Below are 20968 nucleotides of genomic sequence, written 5' to 3' on the forward strand. Positions count from 1 at the left end.
TCTTCTTCTTTTACCAAGTCCACCACAAGCGTCTTCTCCTTCTACACTCAAGACTTCCTCTCCACTATGGCCGCCTAGACCACTCTACTTTTGTCCTCACTCCGTACTGTACTACCCTAACAACTCTGCGCATATCATCCCTCCAACAAATAAGATGCTTAGGTTCGTGCTCGAGCAATGGTGATCCGTTCGTCAAAAGCAGCTGGCACCTCTTATGAATACAGTACGCAACACAGTCAAGATCGTGAAGAAGATACAGAGACCAAATCTGGTGACAATGGAGCTCCTGATTTTAGAAGTGGAAGCTCTAGCAATAATGTTTTCCCTGCCACGATCAAAGTGCGTATTATTCCGAAGGCCCGAAAGATGGGGCGTCCGAAAATCAGAGGAGGACAACGGCTGCTAGCGAGAAGGCTGATCGCAAGTGGTACAAGACCGCCAAGAAAGGTCGTGCCACTATTACATTCAAGGTGTTTTGCTGTCAAAATAAATGTTAATTATTATTTACATAAATAATGTTATTGACCACGCTATGTTCGGAGGCCTTGGTCGGCGAAGTGCACAGAGTTGTACGGAATGCACGCAGCAGCTTTAGACCTGCATGTATTGTGCTTTGCAGATATAATGTTCATCCGTTTTATAGCCTTGGTCGAGCATGGTCGGAGCATAAAACCATGCGTAAAATTGAGATGGGAAGAGGCTGGCATCGATTTGTTTTATCTGGGATCAGATTACCATTTCAAAACGGCAAAAAGGTCCGATTTACAGTTATCGATGTGGATTTGGCGGTTGATCGATCCCGAGCGGTCGATTTGGCTGCCGTAGCTCAGCCAATCTAGCTAGATCGATTCGTACTTTTTATAGACCTCGATTTAATAAAACGACCTCTTTTTATTATAAATCGAGCATCAGGCTAAGTGATAAGGACAAAAGCAATGAAATGCACAACACGAATGCAGGATTGAGCGCAATATTTCTCATTGAACCACTCTTCATAACCACGTATTCTTTGAAAAAAAACAAATAACGAGACGCAGATCAAATATTTCTACCTATTTAAACTTGTTTCTAAAAAAGAATTTACAGGTGTTTTTTTGGCAAATCTACAGCCCATGATTTCTACACTATGATTTATACATGATTTGGTCCATGGCTGACCATGTTTGTAATTTAAAATATTTTCCCGTTTTAAAATACAGGCGGGAAAGCCAGTCATTTGTCTGACACGTGTCACGAGAAGGCGAACCGCTCGCCACTGCTGCCCCGCGCGTCCTGGCAAGACTCCGAGACCCCCGCCAACCGTCAGCGGCCTCTCTGCGCCTGTGACGACTGGCGAGAGCACGGCGCAGAGGAACAGCGACGAGGAACGAGTCGCGTGGCGAAGAGCGAAGCGGAGGGGGCGGCGAGAGTCCAACGATGGGGACTCGAAGGTAAGGCGTAGGAAGCAGCTGATGTGCCTCGAAGAAGGTAAATTGGAAAGTGAGATTGAAATGGTTAGCTGTTTGTCGGCTACGCGGAAGTGCTTGTTACCATTCCCTTGGTATCCTATGTAGGTATATGCATTTCACTATACTAGATTCTAAGTAGTCCTTGAGTCGAATCTTAAAGTAGCGTAGCGTAGTAGTGAACCGCGGTTCATTTGAACCGGGTCAGAATCTCCATAGTGAATTCAAATGAAAAAGATTGACTGTCATTGAAGTTCCATATTTGGCAATACTCGTCCAAACATGGTGATTGCCTTCCGGGTCAGGCGTGTCCGCTCATTGACAGCGTAAGAAGACAGTTGGCAGTCAGCATTGACAAGTAGGAAGAAAATAGAAGAAAGTAGGACGCATTGGTACCAACGTCATGGCCATCGCTGGCTGTGACGTTGGTGCGTCGTTACATCCTCCCGGACTTGACTGCTCGTTGACGCTTGTTGAAGTCGGAAACGAGAACCTTGCAATGCGACACATGGCGGATGTCTTTTTTGCGCTTCCAGGTTGCTTCGTGATCTGACAATCCGTGTTATTTCACAAGCCATTCAGGTTTGCGATTGCATTGAAGCTTGCGAAGATGCTTCTCGATGATGTGCATCGTTGCGCCAGTGTCGTCGTCAATAATCAGTCTTGAGGCCTTTGGGATAGAGCGAGTCTTAAACTGCGACAAGTTTTTAACGTAACGACTCAACACGTCCACATTGAACGTGGAATTTAGACGACTCATGCTTCGCGGAAGATTCAACTTGGCCATTCGGGTTCATCATTTTCACAATCTCGAATGGTCCAATCTTGCGAGCAGCGAGCTTAGCTCGTTTCCCATCAATGTGTTGAGTCACATGGGCGGAAGGAATGCGACGTGTATCCAGCATGACTAAGTCTCCTTCCTTGAACGTGATCGATGATCGCTTCTTGTCATAGTACTTCTTCTGACGTTCTGGGGCTTGAAGAAGATGCTTCTTTGCCAAATCAATGATATATTGGCGTTTGTCTTGGAACTGTTTCGCATATTCAACAATTCCACGCTGAATTTGAGTCATGGTACTGGGATTGCTCAAAGGATTCAGCGGATTCCGTTCTTTGCATCCAGTATCAACTTCAAAGGGCGACATACCGGTAGATGCGCTGACGAGAGTTGCATGAGCATACTCAATCGTTCCGAGATTATCCGACCAATCACGTCCGTGGTACGATATCATGCGGCGTAGAGCGGCTTCCGGGATCAGATTCTGACGTTCGGACTATCCATCGGCTTAGGCACGATAGGAAGTTGTCATGTGCAGACGAATTCCCTTTAGCTTAGCCAAGGATGACCAAAACTTGGAGACGAACTTGAAATCTCGATCGCTGATGATGATCGATGGTAAGCCGTGATGGCGAACAACGCAATCAAAGAAGTGATACGCAGTCTTCTGTGCATCATCAGTCCGGTTGCACGCACGATACTTCGGGCGCTTGGCCAACTTGTCTACAACAGTCAAGATTGCATCGAAACCATTGGAATCAGGTAATCTAGTGATAAAGTCCATAAAGACGACAGACCAGCATTCCTCAGAGATCGGAATGAGAATCATCTTGCCATTCTTGCGAGCATTACTGTGTTTCCGGCGAGTGCAAGTTTCACAACTTTGCACATAATTGCGAACGTCTTGGTCCAAGGTGGGCCTATGATACCATTGCAAACTACGAAGGTACGTTCGATGAGCTCCATGATGAGCAGCAATATTGAAGTCATGGAAGCAAGAGATGATGGAAGTTCGAAGATGATTGTCCTGAGTAAGCGGAACACACAAGCGCATCATCGTATAATACTTGCGGAAACATAAACCATTTTGTTTGACAAATGGTTGTTCCGGGTGCTTAAAACGATCTCCGTAGTCTGAGCAATGCGATATCCAGCAGCGAACTCTCTGCTAGCCGAATCAGACCAACCGAGCGAGCTCCAATTTTGAGCTTGTTGGGTCACCTTGGTGGCCACAACAATATTCTCAGCTGCAGCGACGGTACGTGAAGTTTCCACTGGTACATGTCGGCAAGCTTGAGTTAAGGTCGGAATATGGTGCGTGTAGTAACCAGCAGCAACATCCTCCCCACGAAATTGAGGGCGAGAGGGTGGTCGAACCAAATGTTGGTTAAGACTGCGGTAGTCGGTAATAACGCGTCGATTCGTCAGGTTTCGAGCTGCACGGGTATGGCAGCGCGCGGTACACTGATGAAACGAAACCGTATTGATTGCATGCTCCGAAGATTGACGCGACAACGCATCGGCAACCACATTGAGGTGTCCCTTAACGTGATGCAACTTGAACGTAAACTGTGCGAAAAACGTCAAATAGCGAGCTAATTTCGCTGAGACCTTCGGCTGGTGCAAAAACCATTTGCAAGCAGTGTTGTCCGTGTAGATATTAAATTCACGACCATATAGGTAGTGACGCCACTTGTCCAGCGCTAATAAATTAGGAAAGTTCTTTCTCGTGTGTTGGCCTATCAATATCGTGAGGACCAAGTTTCTTCGAGAAGAAGGCGATCGGATGATCTTGACCTGAAATGACTTGAGAGATAACGCCACCAACACAGTAGCCAGAGGCATCTTTTGTCACGATGAAACGTTCCTCGTAATCCGGTAGCTGCAACACGGGTGCTTCTTGAAGAGCGGATTTGATTTCCTCAAACGAATGCGTCTGTTCTGGATCCCGGCTCCAGACATGTTCTTTCTTGACAAGAGAACCAAGAGGCAACGCAATAATGGCGTAATCACGGATAAAGCGACGGTAATAACCTGCGAGACCCAAAAAGCTTTGTAGTTGCTTTTGGTTTAGTGGCGTAGGCCACTTTGCAATCGCTTCAGTCTTGCGAGTATCAACAGCAAGTCCTTTGGCCTTTGGCAGAAATCGTATGGCCGGGATCAGATTACCATTTCAAAACGGCAAAAAGGTCCGATTTACAGTTATCGATGTGGATTTGGCGGTTGATCGATCCCGAGCGGTCGATTTGGCTGCCGTAGCTCAGCCGATCTAGCTAGATCGATTCGTACTTTTTATAGACCTCGATTTAATAAAACGACCTCTTTTTATTATAAATCGATCATCAGGCTAAGTGATAAGGACAAAAGCATTGAAATGCACAATACGAATGCAGGAATGAGCGCAATATTTCTCATTGAACCACTCTTCATAACCACGTATTCTTTGAAAAAAAAACAAATAACGAGACGCAGATCAAATATTTCTACGTATTTGAACTTGTTTCTAAAAAAGAATTTACAGGTGTTTTTTCGGCAAATCTACAGCCCATGATTTCTACACTATGATTTATACATGATTTGGTCCATGGCTGACCTTGTTTGTAATTTAAAATATTTTCCCGTTTTAAAATACAGGCGGGAAAGCCAGTCATTTGTCTGACACGCGTCACGAGAAGGCGAACCGCTCGCCACTGCTGCCCCGCGCGTCCTGGCAAGACCCCGAGACCCCCGCCAACCGACAGCGGCCTCTCTGCGCCTGTGACGACTGGCGAGAGCACGGCGCAGAGGAACAGCGACGAGGAACGAGTCGCGTGGCGAAGAGCGAAGCGGAGGGGGCGGCGAGAGTCCAACGATGGGGACTCGAAGGTAAGGCGTAGGAAGCAGCTGATGTGCCTCGAAGAAGGTAAATTGGAAAGTGAGATTGAAATGGTTAGCTGTTTGTCGGCTACGCGGAAGTGCTTGTTACCATTTCCTTGGTATCCTATGTAAGTATATGCATTTCACTATACTAGATTCTAAGTAGTCCTTGAGTCGAATCTTGAAGTAGCGTAGCGTAGTAGTGAACCGCGGTCTATTTGAACCGGGTCAGAATCTCCATAGTGAATTCAAATGAAAAAGATTGACTGTCATTGAAGTTCCATATTTGGCAATACTCGTCCAAACATGGTGATTGCCTTCCGGTCAGACGTGTCCGCTCATTGGCAACTTAAGAAGACGGTTGGCAGTCAGCAAAGCCAAGTAGAAAGAAAATTGAAGAAAGTAGGACGCATTGGTACCAACGTCATGGCCATCGCTGGCTGTGACGTTGGTGCGTCGTTACAGCGCCTCCCTCCACGTCTGCCCGCAAGTATGCAGAATCTCTTATGCTCCATCATCTTCACTGACGCGTACAGGACGCAAACTAACTCTTCCTGCTGCTGAATCATGTTGTGTTGGACTATAGAGGCGTCTCATCCGCCCCAGAACCTGATTCCAGGCCTTTAATCGTCTCTGTGTTCGCTTTAAAGGCTCCGAAGTAGAGAAACCTCGAAGAGGTGCGAATATGTTTGTTGATTGGATATGGATGCAGCTGCTGCTGATGAAATGCCTGCAGCTCGCCCAGAATCGCTCATACGCGCAATACACCACCGTGAAGCAGTTGAGAAGCACGACCAGAGTTCTCTACGAAACGGTATGACACATCTTATACGATGTTCCTATGCGATGCATGTTCGATAACTAACTCTTTAACTAACTCTTTGTGAGCTACTGTCACTTAGTAACCACTGCATTACTGTCACTTGGTACTCGCTGGAGTTTCTGTTCAGGTATGTTTGATCCATGACCTTCGTGGCGATGATAGATAGTCAGGCTAAAGAGGTCTTCCATGTTTATTTCATGTTTCTCCCATGTATTGATGTTACACAGCATCATGGTTCGGACAAAGAATACCGCCAGCATCTTAAGAGCCCTGGACATGGAAGTATCGTCAAGTAGCAGTAGCGATGCGGACAATCTGCTCGATGACGATGAGCTGCAAGTCTCTTCTGGGAGTATGATGATGGCCGAGGCTGTGTTTGATGGCGTACTAAATGCTCAGAACACCGATGATATTGCGGGGCCAACCTGAGACGTTGGTGATGATAAGGCTGACCACATTTCAAAGGAGAATAGCGACGAGAATAGCGACGCTGTAGACAGTGGCGATCTTCAATCTTTCCACTGCTGCAGATGTCATCCCGGTGCTTCTCGTTTTAATTGATGGGTGTGCCTCGTTATTGATCGACCAAGAACAACTATCTACAGCTACGATAGTTTTGACAACCGGTCGAACCAGAACCTGCTCGCAGAGTTGGCGGAAGAAATTAAGCGGAAGGCTCTTTCAGTGGAGTACCATGTCGTCTCGGCACACAGCCCGATCCAAAAGGACAGCGATAACTGTGGTCTATTCATCATCTTGCACTTTCGGCGACGATTCGCTTAGGAAATGGGAAGTGATTACACGACAGTGGGATTGCTGCGCCGGCGATTCAATTATCAAGTAGTGGTGCGATAATGTTTAGGCCGTGACCCAACATGGGGAATACATGCTCAAAATAAAATACCTCACTCCGTAATATACTTCGGGGAAATCATGTACTTCCTCTGTCCGAAAATATAAGCGGGGCATCTGTTTAAACCGTGTCCGAAAATAAAAGCGGCATGCTTACAAATTCAAGTCATTTGATAGTACTGTCGAATTCCACCTAAGTACTCCCATACAAATGCTGTTGTTGTTGTCGGCCGCTGCAAACGAGACCGTAGAAATATTTAGGCACTCTACACGTGTGACGGGGTCACACAGCACCTTGCGCTAGAGGAAGTTATCTTCCGAGAGTATACAAACTCTCAGTGAACGGCAGTTCACAGGTCCCCTCTTTAATTAAAGAGAGCGAAGTGACCTAAATAAGGTAGATTGTAAACTGAGTATATTTATAGGTAGGTTAAGTTTGTGGTTAATACAAACTATCAGTTACCTATAGAAATGCAATGTCATTTAACCAATGGTTGGTTTTGAATGACCTTGGTACCTTGTACCAAATATCCCGGAGTATGACATGTCATACTCCTGAAGTGTGAAGTGTCACACTTCATGTAACCAGGGTACACTTAGTGCTACGTACCCCGTTACAACACGGCACCGCTAAACAGAGAATCTCACGTGCTACATCTCTACAGGTTTCTATGACATTCCGTGTAAAATTGACATCCTGGCGAAAGATTTTCAAATATCACATCTTCACCACGAACTTTGCATAACGATAACTTTGCGACCAGGTGGCCGATTTGCTTCAAACGTCGACCAAAACAATTGCCGTAAGCTAACCAGCAATTAAGACCAATCAGCTGCTCGTTTAAAAGTTTTCTGTTCTTAAAATTAATTTTGCCCGCCTATCCTGCTTATTTTTTCGGACGGAGGAAGTAGAAATCATAGTAACCATGGGCAAAATCCATGATTACTGTCCCCTAGCCCAAATGAAAAACATTGGGGGCGTGTTTTTTTGGCTAACGGTGTTTTTGAATCTGGCGGATAAAAAATGTAGGTACAGTACAATGAATTTAGAAGAGGGTTCTCTTATTTGTGGTTTCATTCGTTTTCACCAATGTAGGTTATGCAGTGGCACTAAGGGAATTGAAACTTTAGTGTTGACCGACGTCACTGCAACCTTCCGTCGACGGAGATGTCTTCCACATGACAAATTCATCAAGTACAGCCTGGTTCGAGCTGTTCAAGAACTTCCACGAAAGCATCGATCGATTTGCTTCCAGAGTTGAAAACCCGTAGTCGATGTAGTTTGAGGCTGCATTCCACGTCACGTTATTTGGATCGGGGGCCATGTCAAGACCCTCAACCGTTCCACAAGCACCACTCACAATGTAAACCGGCGCCTGGGGGTTGTCGTAGCGTGTGAAGTCACTCGAGACTCCATCCAGCACTGCAGTGCTGTTACGAATAGGAGTTTGCCGTTCGTAATAATGCTGATGACCCGTCAGCACCACATCCACCTTGTATTTGATGAGAAGGTCCTCAAACGCAGCCTGAATGTTAGCGTTTTTGTCTGCCGGCACTCCGTTCGGACAGCCGGACACATCGTAGAGCGGACGGTGCATACCGACAATGAGCCAAGGCACATTGGCTCGGTTCGCATCAGCTCTCTTGAGATCAGCCTCGACCCATGCCAATTGGTCTCCGAAGTTACCATTGCGAGGTGGGTCAGCGAATTCATTGCTAGGCTCACCCTTGTAGTCCGTCTCAGAAGAGATCGAAGTGAAGTGGATCGGCCCGTGCTCGAAGGAATACCACATGTTAAGAGTTCCACCAACTTCCTTCGACGGCATGTGGAATCGAGTATTGTAAGCCGTGAAATTACGGAGCATGTTCATCCGCTCAGCTGATGCAGCACAGGCAGGTGAGTGGCACTCGTACTCGTGGTTTCCAACCAATACCATATACGGAACTGAGCTCATTACTGGGGCCATCGAGTTCATCCATCCGTTGTAGACCTTCTCGTAAAAGAATCCGTCGAATTGGTCGGGCATCAGCCATGCGTCATCAGCGTAACCAATGTCACCGATGTGATACATCAGGTCCACGTTATCCGCGTTCAACGTGTTCACATAGGCAAGCGTGTCCTTTAACTCGTTGCCAGCCCCAAAGTCTCCGTAGATCACCATGTTGAACGTGCTGTCATCCGACGCACCACGAGCGGTCAAGAACGAATGTACGTCGCTGGTGTACTGCGCGTTGGCCTTGCTTCCCACCTTGTAGTAGTATTTAGTATGCGGTGTGAGACCGGAGACCATTGCATGGTGGTGGAACATGTTGTAGGTAGCATCATGATAGTAACTGGTTTGTGTCACAGTAGTGTCAACCAGCTCTAGGGCGTCTTCGGAACGTCCGACCCAAACGGAGCTGTCGTCGATCTTGGCGTACGTGGACCACGACACTGTCATAGCTGTTCCAGCATTCTTACCGGCGTACGCAAGGTGAAGTTGCTGGGGGTAGTAATCTACGTTGTCCTTGACACGGCATGGTTGAAAACTGTCACCGGTGGATTCGCATAGTGCCGTCGGTAAGCAGGTAATGGAGTCCCAGGTGCAATCGGTGTTGTTGAGAGTGACGGATGCACGCACAGTGGCGGCAGTGAGAGCCGCGAATCCAATAGCGATCACCTTCAGCATCGCAAGGCGTGTGCTCTTCCAGGCAAGTTTCGAAGTGACCCTGCTGACCGACAAAGGACCTTTGTCTCTGTCACCCCACACAGGTAAAGAGTCAGTCACATGATGCAACATTGGATGATGCACGTAATAGGGTTATCGTAAGCAGACAATCCCAGCTTGAATCCTTGCTCGATCGCTTGGTACATAGCCGACCTCGCCTTACTGTTGACTACTCGAAGTATTTGAATACAATGAAATGATGCAATACATGTACGTGTACTGGACGATGCAAACCGGTCCGAATAGCAGAATTTCTCGTTTACGTCGCGACGGTGATCAATGTTTATTCGAATACATCACAATGGACAGTTCCAGAAGTAAACGATGACCTGTCAGTTAGATCGACATCGGATCCTGCGTATTTGAGATCTCCTACTTCAGAGTGATCTCCTAATTCAGACTGCCCTCCAACCAATCACATATCGAGAATGGAACAGCGCACAAGTCTAGATCTCCTAATTCAGAGTACAAAAAACGTGCTAAACTGCAACTATCCACCCAGAAATTCGCAATGGCGCGCACTCCCCTCGAGAAATTCTAAAAAACGGTGTACGCAGCCATTCTCGGAGAATGGCTGCGTACACCGTTTTTTTTTAGGAAGAAAGTCCAATACAGTGGGATGTGTATCCCCTTCCCCGACCAGATGGACTGAGCCATTCCATGACCATCCCTCTGACCAGTGTGGGTTAAAGGCCAAAGGTTTCGGCCATTTGGCCTAAACCCCTATGGCCGATGGGCCTTTTGTCGTGGCAGATGGCCTAAAAGCCAAGAAAAGGCCATACATTTTACGTACTAATATTCAGTGAATTAGATTAATACGTTCAATTTATTACTGAGTAAAAGTGTGCTTCGTCATGTGTTCGAAGTGGTTTGAGAGCACAGCACTACCCGTTCGAGAATGAGGAGAAGCTCGAGGTCGGTTTCCCGGCCAATTCCGTGGCTAAAGATCTCGACCAGATCCGTGGCCGTTTCAACACGCTCATCGTGCTCTCCATGACACTGTTCTACAAGACCTCATCGTGAATGGTCTTGAGCTGGTCGCAAGATGATCAAGAGTCTCAAGAATTTCACGGACGCTGAGGAGATCCTGCAGAAGTACGGAGCTGATGCGCTGCGTCTGTACCTCATCAAGCCGCCTGTGGTGTGTACTGAGCCGCTTGGGTTTCAGTCCCTGTGATTTCATGGCATTTTCCGCGATATCTTTCTCCCGTGGTTAAACTTGGTTCGCATCTGCGCGTAGTAGGCCACTCACTTGCAACTTGAGACTGTAGTTGCCTCCGTTCCTGAACGTGAGGCTGCTCTGGATTCCTCGGTCGTGTTGGACTCGTGGATCATTGCCGGCTTGAACAACCTGATCAAGTTTGAACACAAAGTGATGAATCGACAACCGATGTACCATTCAATAATAATAAATGTCCGCTACTTAATTTGTGTTGGTACGTCTTGCTCTAGCCCCGTTGGCACCAAGCCCTGCGTTAAAACCGTACGGAATGTTCGGTCTGAAATCGACTGGCCAAAAGACTCCAAGCTCTTCCCGGTTAAAGTCTGCAATAAGCCTGTTCAGCAGGTCGTGTTCCGGCTGCCATGTTAGGCGGTCGTAATTCACCCAACTCACTAAATAAAAAACTTCTCCTGCTTGGTTTGTTTTTTTTCGCGTAAAGTGCATCCATCACAAACAGGTTGGGACCCTCTTCGAAATCGGAGCCATTGTCATCTGAGTCGGTATCATCTTCCAGAATTTCCATCGAAGGTGAGCACCACTGAGTTCGACGAGTCACTTCAGCCAGCTCTCCTAGCACCTGACGTCCCGCTTCTTGGGCGCGCTTTCGGCGTTTCTCGTCAGCTAGGACCTTCAGCTGCTTGGTGCGTTTTGTCGGACGCGGCATTTTGGGAAATGGCAACTATTTTATCATTTCAGTTTAATCACTATAATCTTATTTAATAGTATAAACATAATGATTCGTTCGTGTAGGATATAACTGATACTTTGGTAGTTGCCTTACGTAAAATGCTACTACTCCGCCAATATTTGAGCTATGAAGTCGGAGGCTATCATGCTGGTCTATAAAACTACGATCCACTTTACCCCGTTAACCATACTCATTTTGCTAAAATATTTTTACCAAAACAATTGTTATAAGTTCTGAGCATATTACTACGAACTTCAATTCACCCACCACTATCGGACAGCCGCTCCGCTTCCTGCTACGGTTATACAAGCCTTGTGTTCCTCCACGACGAACGAGAAAATAAAATGTTTTCAGTGAACTAGGAGATTAAAAACGAAGTTCAACAAAGAGAAGTTCTCTTAAAAGAGGAAATGTCACTGGTACTCAAACAGCTCTCGGAGGCTGGCTTTTTGACTACGAAACCCGGACAGCTTCTTTTCCTGGGGGAAGAATTTGTCATTCACGTCAGGGAATCGGACTATGACTGGGGCTGGAATTTCTTCAAATTCGTCGTCATTTTCCGGGGGTTGGTATCCGCCATTCCCAGCATGGATGTAAGGAGCTCCTCTTTCTTCTACTTCAGCGTAGCCGGCGGCAATTTCTTCATCCTCTAAAACGATCTTGAGGTATTCGTCCCATTGGGTTATCGTTGCTGGACCATCGACAGAATCACCAGGGTCCTCGTCATCACTCTCGGCATCATTGTTATTACCAGCAGGTTCTGGTTCTCGTTGTGGGGATGGTGTCAAAGGCCCAACGTGTGCATCTCGAAGAATTTCGCGTTCAGCAGGGTTGATAAGCAGCTTTTTACGTGGATCTCGAGCAGCATCTTTTTGCGCGCGCTGTCGCGCATGTTTTGCCACCGTCTGGAAGTCGAGTGCTTTTGTTGCCGACATGCGGTTGCGTTGGGCCGTGTGGATCAGTCCAAGCGCGCTAAAAAGTCTCTCACATGTTGCGGTGTTCACCGCGATGGATAGAATCGCTAATGCTAGTTTTGGAAGAAGACTTTCGGGCTTTTGCACAGCAACATATGTCCAGTATTCCGAAACCGACCCTTTGAATTCGCTTGGTCTCGTCCTCGTGAACTTGCGTTGCATCCAAGCAAACATATCACTTCTGAGAACACCAACATCTTCTGTAGAAAACAATCGTCAGTAATAATACACTGCGATTGCTGGTAGTGTACCAACACCAGAGATGGAAGTATTTGGTAGTGTGCGTGCTTCATCCGCGTAGGTCGGGTGAAGAGCAAATCCAAGCATAAAAAGCGGTTGTTCGCACTCCCTCCACCGTTCTTCGACGCATTTGACGAGCTCGTCGCCATGTCTAGAAAATCCTTTAAAGATGTCGCGGTACGACAGGACCACGTCTCCGACGGTGTTCTCATCACGCTGTAACCTATAGGAAGCGTATGATAGTGGCGAAATTACAGCTTCAGCAATTTTAAGGTCACTCCAAAATTTGGGATCGGTCCAAAGGAAAGTCTACGTCGCTTGCGTACTGCCGGTAGAGCATTTCGAGAGCGGACTGTACACGTAATAGAGACGCGAAACATCCCTGCATGGAGTTCCATCTCGTTTCGCACAATGTGCGTAAGCCCAGTGACCGCCCATAAAATTTCTTCATCAAATTGGTTGCACGCTTGAGCCATTTGGAAGATGAAGCGTTTAGGCACTTCACAGCGTCGGCCGCTTGCCCCGCCACTATTGGAAATGCAGTTTTCAGCACGGATCTGACCAAGTTGTTGACATCATGAGCGAAGCAAATGATAAAAACAATATTTGGCCATCGAATCGCCAAAATGCGCCGAGCTCGACCACATTGACCAGCATTGTCTGTTACACAGGCACCGATACTCCACCCGTCCTTAATAGCTCGTTTGATTATCGTTTCAAGATCTTCAGCAGTTGACAAGCCGTCGTGGCGATCATCACAAGGCTCAAGAGAGTAGGTGAGAACGACACCAAAAAGCGTCAGTTGAACACCTAATAGATGCTCTTTGGAGATATTTTTCCACACGTCAGACAAAATATTGATACGGCCTCCTGTTTCTTCTTGTAAGGCCCGAAGGGTTTCAGTGTCCTTTTCAGCGCAGCGGGTAGCATGTTCCTTTAGTACTCGACCACCTAAGACGCGTCTAGAGGGAAGAACGTCGCGGAGTCCTGGTGAAACTATGTCGAGAAAGCGTAAGACGGATTCTTGTTCGATGAATCGATCAGGAAGATGGTTGTCTGCGTGCATTTCTATCAACGAGAACTCAATCACCTTACGCTCACGTTGCGTAAATTGACGCCTGTGTTTCTTCTTCAATGGGGAGTGGCGCTTGGTGGAAGTAGAGCGTTTGTCTAGGAGTAATGACCGGCGAGCACGTGCACCTTGTGTCGTTCGGAGTTGGACAGTGGCGCTTCGATTAATAGATTGCGAGCGTGTCCTAGACGCAATAGACTCTGGAGTTGGCTGCTGCATAGCTGAGGGAGTCTCAGGTGGACTGGCATCGGTCCCTGCTGATACTGGCGATAAAGGCCGTAGTTGGGTCGCCTTATAGTTGATACATTCAGCTAAATGTGTCCGAAAGTTTCGCGCCCTACCCATTATCGCCCTCAAGAGCGCGGTGGTAACGTCATTATCGTAGGCAGCTCGACAAAACCTGCACTCGTGGTACGTATATCCTCCTTTTGCTTTCTCCAGCTCCCTCAGAGCAATGAAATGCACGCTTTCTGGACATCCTGGCCGTCCGCCGCGCCGACTTGTCATCTTGCACGCCGAGAATCAGGAGGATGTAATGAGTGCTTCGATACCGTCGAGCCTCGACTCGAGGCTACTTGGTGTTGTGTTCCTACTTGGTGGGGGGGATCTGCTGTGCCGCACATCGCAGTCTTCGACGTTGGTCAGGCCGTACCGGCCATGGCCTTTTGGCCTAAACGTCGAGGCGAAATTAGGTTTAGGCCAACTGTGGCCTAAACTGGTTTAGGCCGTCGTGCCAACACTGCTCTGACCGGCGACCCCCTCCTTCCGTTCATTTCAAATTCAATCCACACAGCGAGCACATGGCTTGGGTTTAGCCTCCGGAATGCCGCGCAGACACGCCCGCGCGCCAAAACGGAGCGATGAAGCATCCGGAAGTGAGGCTTCCAGTAGTAACGATAGTGACAGTGCTGCCAAAACTTCTAGATCATCGCTACGCCAGCGAGCCCCGACGCGCAAGAAGAAACGACCGAGCACGCATATTTCGCGTCGTAGAACCCGAAGTGGGGGTAAGCTGCCTAAACCCCGAAAACGTGACCATAGGAAGAGGCGCTCTCGCTCACACAGCCGTGAAATGTCTTCGGACGTCTCTGGATCTGACGCTATCAGCACCAATGACAGCTCCGAATCCTCCGGTGCGTCTGAACCGGACACTACCAGCGGAAACAACGCTACCGTTTCGAATCGTGGCTCTGGGGATGGTGATATCGTCGCTCATGATGATCTGGTTCACGTTTCGAAGATTGACGTGAAGATGTTCGATGACTGGAAGACACTGGAGGCGTACTTACGGAACTACGGTCGCTGAACATACCAGGTTTGGGTGCCAATCTCAAGTTGTGGCACAGTCTGAGACTGTATCACATTATTACAATGCTTATCATTGTATTCTTGTCGATTGATGCTCATTCTGTATTTAGGTTGTGTGATAGATATTTCTGTTCGAACAAATACACCCGTTCGCACAAGAACCAAAGAATCAGCAAAAGCAAAACCCCAGGCACCATTCTGCCAGAAGAAGTGCAGTTCAACAACAAGACCTACGTGTGTACACATTCTGAAAAGCCACGGTCTAACAGAGGTCAAGGCTCGCGCCCTAACCAACATTCAAGAAAAATCGGGTGTCCTGCCCAGGTATGTGAAGTCTTCGAAGTGAAAAATAACTGTAACTGATTTGTTTCGCGGTTAGATTAACGCATGTGTACGAGAAACTGGGAATTGGGAGGTTTGCATCACCGGACAGAAAACCGGGCATAGCCACGACATCAGCCAAGAGATCTATCAGACCTACCACGAAGCACGCAATGTCTCTGAGGGTGAGGTGATATCTACTATTCGAACGCTTCACAGAGCTGGAGCCAGTCGAAAGCGTATTCTCGAATACATAACAGAGAACAGTACCGTGGAACCTTCGATGAAGGATGTGCACAACCTGGTAGCTCGACTTCAGCAAGAAAGCTACGCGTTTCCAACGATTGAGGAGCGTATTCAATCCATCCTAGAGGATTTTTCTTCGCAGAGTGGGAATGTTGCAATGATCTACTTAAACGAAGAGGTACGTGCTACGTCTTCTAACTCTGTTTTACGTCCGCTAACCTCGAAGGTATTGTAATGAGGCAAGAGGGTCGCACAGTGTATATCCATCCAGTTTGTGCACATGCGATCCATGTTCAAGCACTTTCCAGAAGTGTTGCCGATTGACGCGACCCACGATACCAACTCCTCCAACTACAAACTATTTAGTTTCATGATTCATGATGCCATGGGCAAGGGCCAACATGTACAGGTGGGTTGTGCAATTACGCAGAGACTGGTCCACCGTCTAAGATTGTGTGCGATGCTGGGACTGTGGCTTACGATAACATTGATACTTACTATAGTATTGTTTTAATTAAACGCGTTTTTTTTTAACTTCGTAGCACTGCCTAGTCGAAACCGAGAGGAAAGAGACTCTTCGGCTTGGCTGTAGTCAGTTCAAGGAGTGCAATCCATCCTATGATGCGGTGGCAGTCATCATTATCGACAACGACTTTACGGAGCTGCCACTGTTAGAGGAGGATTTTCCTGGGGTCAGGATCTTAATCTGCCATTTCCATGCAGTCAAGGCTCTGCAGGAAGAAGTTTCAAAAGATGCGTACAACCTCGACGCGTGAACCAAGAAAGAGATGAAGAGACTAATCCAACTGGTGGTCAGCGCGCCGACCGAGACAGCGTACGACAAAATCATTTCCACAATGAAAGTGGTATTGAGGGTGGATGAGAAGGGGAAAGCTCTGGTTCAAATACCTCGATGCCAATTGGACGTCCTGTAAAGAGAAATGGAGCTCAGTATTTCGTGGCAACACTCCTCATATGGGAAACCAAACGAATAATAGGTCAGCTTTTGATTTACCAGTGAACTGTTGCTGATACTAACTGTTATCAATATATATAGACTGGAATCTAGCTGGCAGAAGTTGAAGACCCTCGTCAATAGGTCTTCTGCCTTGAATGACTGTGTAGTTTCCATTCTGTTTTGGCAGACGGTAAATGAGAAGATGTGGGCCCGAAATGTCAAGCGCATCGGTGTGTATATGAACGTGGAATACGATGCAGAGATGAACTTACTGCTCACCACCGTGTCTCGACACGCATTGGAGCTTGTGAAGCAGCAGTACGACTTCGCACTCCTCCCGACAACTGAATACCGACACTATCCCATGGGGTCGTATGTGATGATGCAATATTCTGCTGGAAAAGAAGACGACGTGCTAGACGAATACATGATGAATCCCAGCGGCTGGACATGCTCGTGCATTTTTCGTGTTACAAGACTATTGCCGTGCCGCCATATCATCTATTACAGAAAGGTTTCAAAGTGTAACAGTTTGGTTCCAGAGAGCATAATCCACCCACGCTGGTATCGTGAAGAGCTATCGGCGACTGAGACAGGGACAATATCTGGAGGACGATGAATTAACGAGTCCGTACGAAGTGCGCACCGTTCAGAGGCCGTGTATAGGACGGACCAAGACCGAACGTGAGAAGTTCAACGTGCTTTTTGGTCTTGGAAGACAGATTGCAGACGTGGGTTCTCGGTGGGGCACTAGGGCACATGAGACGCTGTCTAAGGCGATGATGCAATTCTTGGATAATGTTAAAGCTGGTCAGTGCCCCACTGTTAGCGTTCTTGAAGATTCAGAAATAAACCTGAATCTACAACGAGATGACGGCGAAGAACAGCGTGAAACAGAAGTGCTGGCGGATTCTCGTATTACGGACACAGCTACAGCTCAGTCTGAAACGGTTCCACAACCTGACTCTGATTCACAGCTTCAGACTGTGTTAGATGCTAACACTGATGATCAGGATATGGAGGAGGTCCGGTTGTCTCCTAAAGGAAGGGCGCTTTTATCGCTTATTGAAGAGATGGAGGATGACTCTACAAACAGTGATCAAGGTACTACTCGCTACGAGTGCGAATCTAAAATCATGTCTCGGGCTATGGACCAGTCTGAAACGGTGCACCAATCGGAAACTGGGTACCAATCGGAAACTGTGGACCAATCCAAAACGCTGTGTCAAGCTGTGAACCCTGATGGAGCTGCGGAGCAGTCAGAAAACGATGATGTATTCAAGAAGCGAACTGTGTCATTTCCAGATAATGATCCATCTAAACCGGAGAGTGTAAAACTAAGCTGGAAGGTGTCTAAAACAGCAAAGAAGTCGGGACGTCCAAAGATAAAAAGAGCAGAGCGAAAGAAGGAGACACTTGAAGAGCTTCGTCAGACGAATCGTCTAGTGGACGCCGTGGCTAATGGAGATACACCTTCGTTGTCAATACTGGAAGAGGCTGTTACAAATGGGACCACATATAAATTCGCGCCTGCGATGCGAGCACTTTCAATTATTCAAACGAAGCGAGCAAAAATTACGGTGATTCACCGGGAAAAAAAGCAGCCAACCTCCACAAAAAATGTGATGACTATGCTACCAAGGCAAATAATTGATGCGTGTGAGGTTCAAGTAGCCCTATTCCTGAATCGTTGGTTCAGCGACCATGAACATCGAATATCGCAACAGGATGAAACCGTGGTGACAGGAAGAGCCGCGTATGATGTGAAAACGCTCAAAGCAATGCGGTCGTGGCATACAGCGGTCTCGCACTTTGATATCATTGATGAAGCCATAAAATGATTGGAAGATTTTGATAACTCTCAATGGCAACCACGTGAAGCTGTGTGGGCTGAAGGAATACTAGAAAAAGACGATATTTGTAAGGGACTGAAGAACGTGGACGTACTTGGCGATTTTTTATGGGCTACATCGCTGTGAGGGAAAACAATGATCGAAGGGCCTTGTCTCGATACTGCGGTGAAAGCAATTGTGAAGCGCAACAGCGACAAAATTATTGTTTTTAGTATTCCTTCCGACGTGCTTCGCTTCCCCAATTTCGACGTCGAATCCATAAAACATCAAGCAGTCTGGAAAGACCTTGAAAATGCCAGAGCCAGTATGGATCTCGACAAGGATAGACTCCTTTTTTTCGCGGCGATAAACTATGGGCTTAATCACTGGTGCGCTGTGACTGTGGATTTAATTCCAACGAGGTGAAGGTTTACGATCCCCAGCAAGCTGGAGATAGGTTCAAGCAACTTCGAGCGTACTTGAAGAGTGAATTGCTTCCTCGGTTACCTCAACTGGAGTCTCCAAAGCGATTTCGATTCACGCGATGTCATTGGCTCACGCAAGTGGATAGCTACAACTGCGGTGTCTTCGTTCTAATGTTTTTTGAGCTGTGTATTCTCGGATATGACTTCGCGCCAAGTGATCTCGAGGGAAAAATTAGTCCTGGGATGCAGATCTATCGCTACCGATATCTTAGCCAGATAATAACTGCTATGTAAGCATGCTTTCTTTTACAAATTGAGTCGCCTTCATAATAAAATACGTCAGCAAACTGGCACGGGGCGAGCACCTTTTCGACTTGGGGACAAACATCATCAAGAATTAGAGGAAAATGACTCTTAGTTCAAAAATCTCACTTGACACCGACATTCACTCCTGTCAGGTGTTTCTATTCTACACGAAGCCGCACCGACTTCGTCCAAAATCGACTTGCTTATGCATGGAAAACTGATAATCAGATGGCGGCACCAACGTTGACTTTCCAGTCCCTTGACCCGGTTATGAACTCAAACTGTGTAAGACGGCTCGGAACGGTGCACCAGGTACACAGCCAAGAAAAAAAACGGTGTACGTAGTCTCTGCCCACTCCCCTCACGCTCGGCCAACGGAAAGGGAAAACCCGTATTTCTGGCACTGGCAAGCCTCCCAAGAAGTTCAAGCGCGTTGCCATTTCATACGCCTACAAGCTTTCGGTTGTGGAGGGAACCTGATTGGGAGCTGCTACGACAGTTGCTGGAAGAAGTGCCCGTAGTGCGCCATGCTGTGGATACGCGTCACGACAGAAAACTTCGTAGTTCCCGAAGAAGAACTTGATAACTAAATTGTTTTGTTTAAATAATACGTGATAGAGATGCGTCGGTACATGTACAGATCTTGTGTATTTTGCAACAATACAACTTCAAAAATATTGGGTCTGAAGTAGGAGATCTCAAATACGGTAATGTCTGGGCTCACATACAAAAAAGAGATTTGTCAAGCTGGACACAATTTACGGCCACCATTAGCTAGTGACACTAGCCTAGTGTCAATAGACCCATCCGCACTTTTTTTTACTATGGCAGACACCGTGTAGTCGTCGCGATCTTACATTTCAAAATTCTCCATCAATATGGATCAAACGGAGGTGCGAGTGCAACACGTTACATATAATACTATTGTGTACACCCCCATTCAACTACTGTGAGCTTTCGCTCTCTAGTGTCCATTTAATCGCCTACAGAAACTCAGCCCTTACAAATTTCTAGTCAGCCAAATGACACATGTTTTATTTTAAATAGGATTTTGTATTGGGCCGATGGTGGCCGTAAATTGTGTCCAGCTCAGACCTCGGAAAAAATAATTGCGGAACTGCAATTATTGTGTTTTGTTTATTATAATAGGTATTATTGCAAGCAGCAGAATCCAGTACAATAATATATTCCAGAAATATTGCAATACAATAATGGGTCAGAAGAAAAAGTCACTCCAACCAACTCTCGGTCAACGGGTTCAAGCAAACACGGAACCGCACGACGATTCAAAGACGGTTTATATATGCATAAGAATGCTGAGTGGTTTTGCAAGCTTCGTTTAACCTTGTGTCTCATGATATATAGCCGTTAGCCGCAGCAGACACTTACTACTCACTTTAAAACTTGAACCATGGTGGCGAGCCGTGACCTCAGCGCCTTCTTCTTCGAGCCTCAAAGCGAGGGGCTTCATCGGTGCAAGCTTTGCGGCACGGATCGAAAGCACCTTCCCGGCACAGGATACTCTAACCTTCTCTCACACCTGAGGAGCCGCCACGAGGACTTTCGTGCTCAGTACGACACCCACCATCGCAATCCTGAGCGCCTGCTTGAATCTTTCGGCTTCGTGTCCGAGGAGACATCCCACCGCTACCACTGGTTGCGGTGGGTTGTCGGGAGGAGCATGCCGCTGAGCGAGGTGGACGACGAGCGAACCAGGGCTATGGCCAAGTGGAGTGCAACCAATTCCAAGGCGGTCAAGGCCGACATGATTACGGTGGCGTCAAAACTGGGCTCTGTAATCGAGGAAGAGATGGAAAACGAGATCGGTATAATGTACGACGGCTGGACGCATGGCACCTTGCACTTCGTTGCGACTTACGGGCTCTATGTCGTCGGCGATCGGCTTCGACGCAC

At 47.2% G+C, this 20968-nt stretch overlaps 3 protein-coding genes across 3 annotated transcripts; 1 reads left to right on the plus strand and 2 right to left on the minus strand.

Annotated features, from left to right (window-relative positions):
- Positions 1 to 7881: 7881 nt before the first annotated feature.
- Positions 7882 to 9446, minus strand: PITG_01985 (iron/zinc purple acid phosphatase-like protein; the record flags this gene model as incomplete). The annotated part of the gene is made up of 1 exon (XM_002908524.1): positions 7882 to 9446. One exon carries the CDS (start codon positions 9421 to 9423, stop codon positions 7882 to 7884), a length of 1542 nt encoding a protein of 513 aa, XP_002908570.1.
- Positions 9447 to 10507: 1061 nt separating this feature from the next.
- Positions 10508 to 11053, plus strand: PITG_01986 (uncharacterized protein; the record flags this gene model as incomplete). The annotated part of the gene is made up of 3 exons (XM_002908525.1): positions 10508 to 10607; positions 10734 to 10854; positions 10915 to 11053. The coding sequence occupies 3 exons, from the start codon at positions 10508 to 10510 to the stop codon at positions 11051 to 11053; spliced, it is 360 nt and encodes a 119-aa protein (XP_002908571.1).
- Positions 11054 to 12344: 1291 nt separating this feature from the next.
- On the minus strand, positions 12345 to 13037 carry PITG_01987 (uncharacterized protein; the record flags this gene model as incomplete). The annotated part of the gene is made up of 4 exons (XM_002908526.1): positions 12345 to 12355; positions 12418 to 12546; positions 12598 to 12863; positions 12913 to 13037. The coding sequence occupies 4 exons, from the start codon at positions 13035 to 13037 to the stop codon at positions 12345 to 12347; spliced, it is 531 nt and encodes a 176-aa protein (XP_002908572.1).
- Between the last annotated feature and the right edge of the window lie 7931 nt (positions 13038 to 20968).

Source organism: Phytophthora infestans, genomic scaffold (genome assembly GCF_000142945.1).
Source record: "Phytophthora infestans T30-4 supercont1.2 genomic scaffold, whole genome shotgun sequence".
Classification (NCBI taxonomy): Eukaryota; Oomycota; class Peronosporomycetes; order Peronosporales; family Peronosporaceae; genus Phytophthora; species Phytophthora infestans.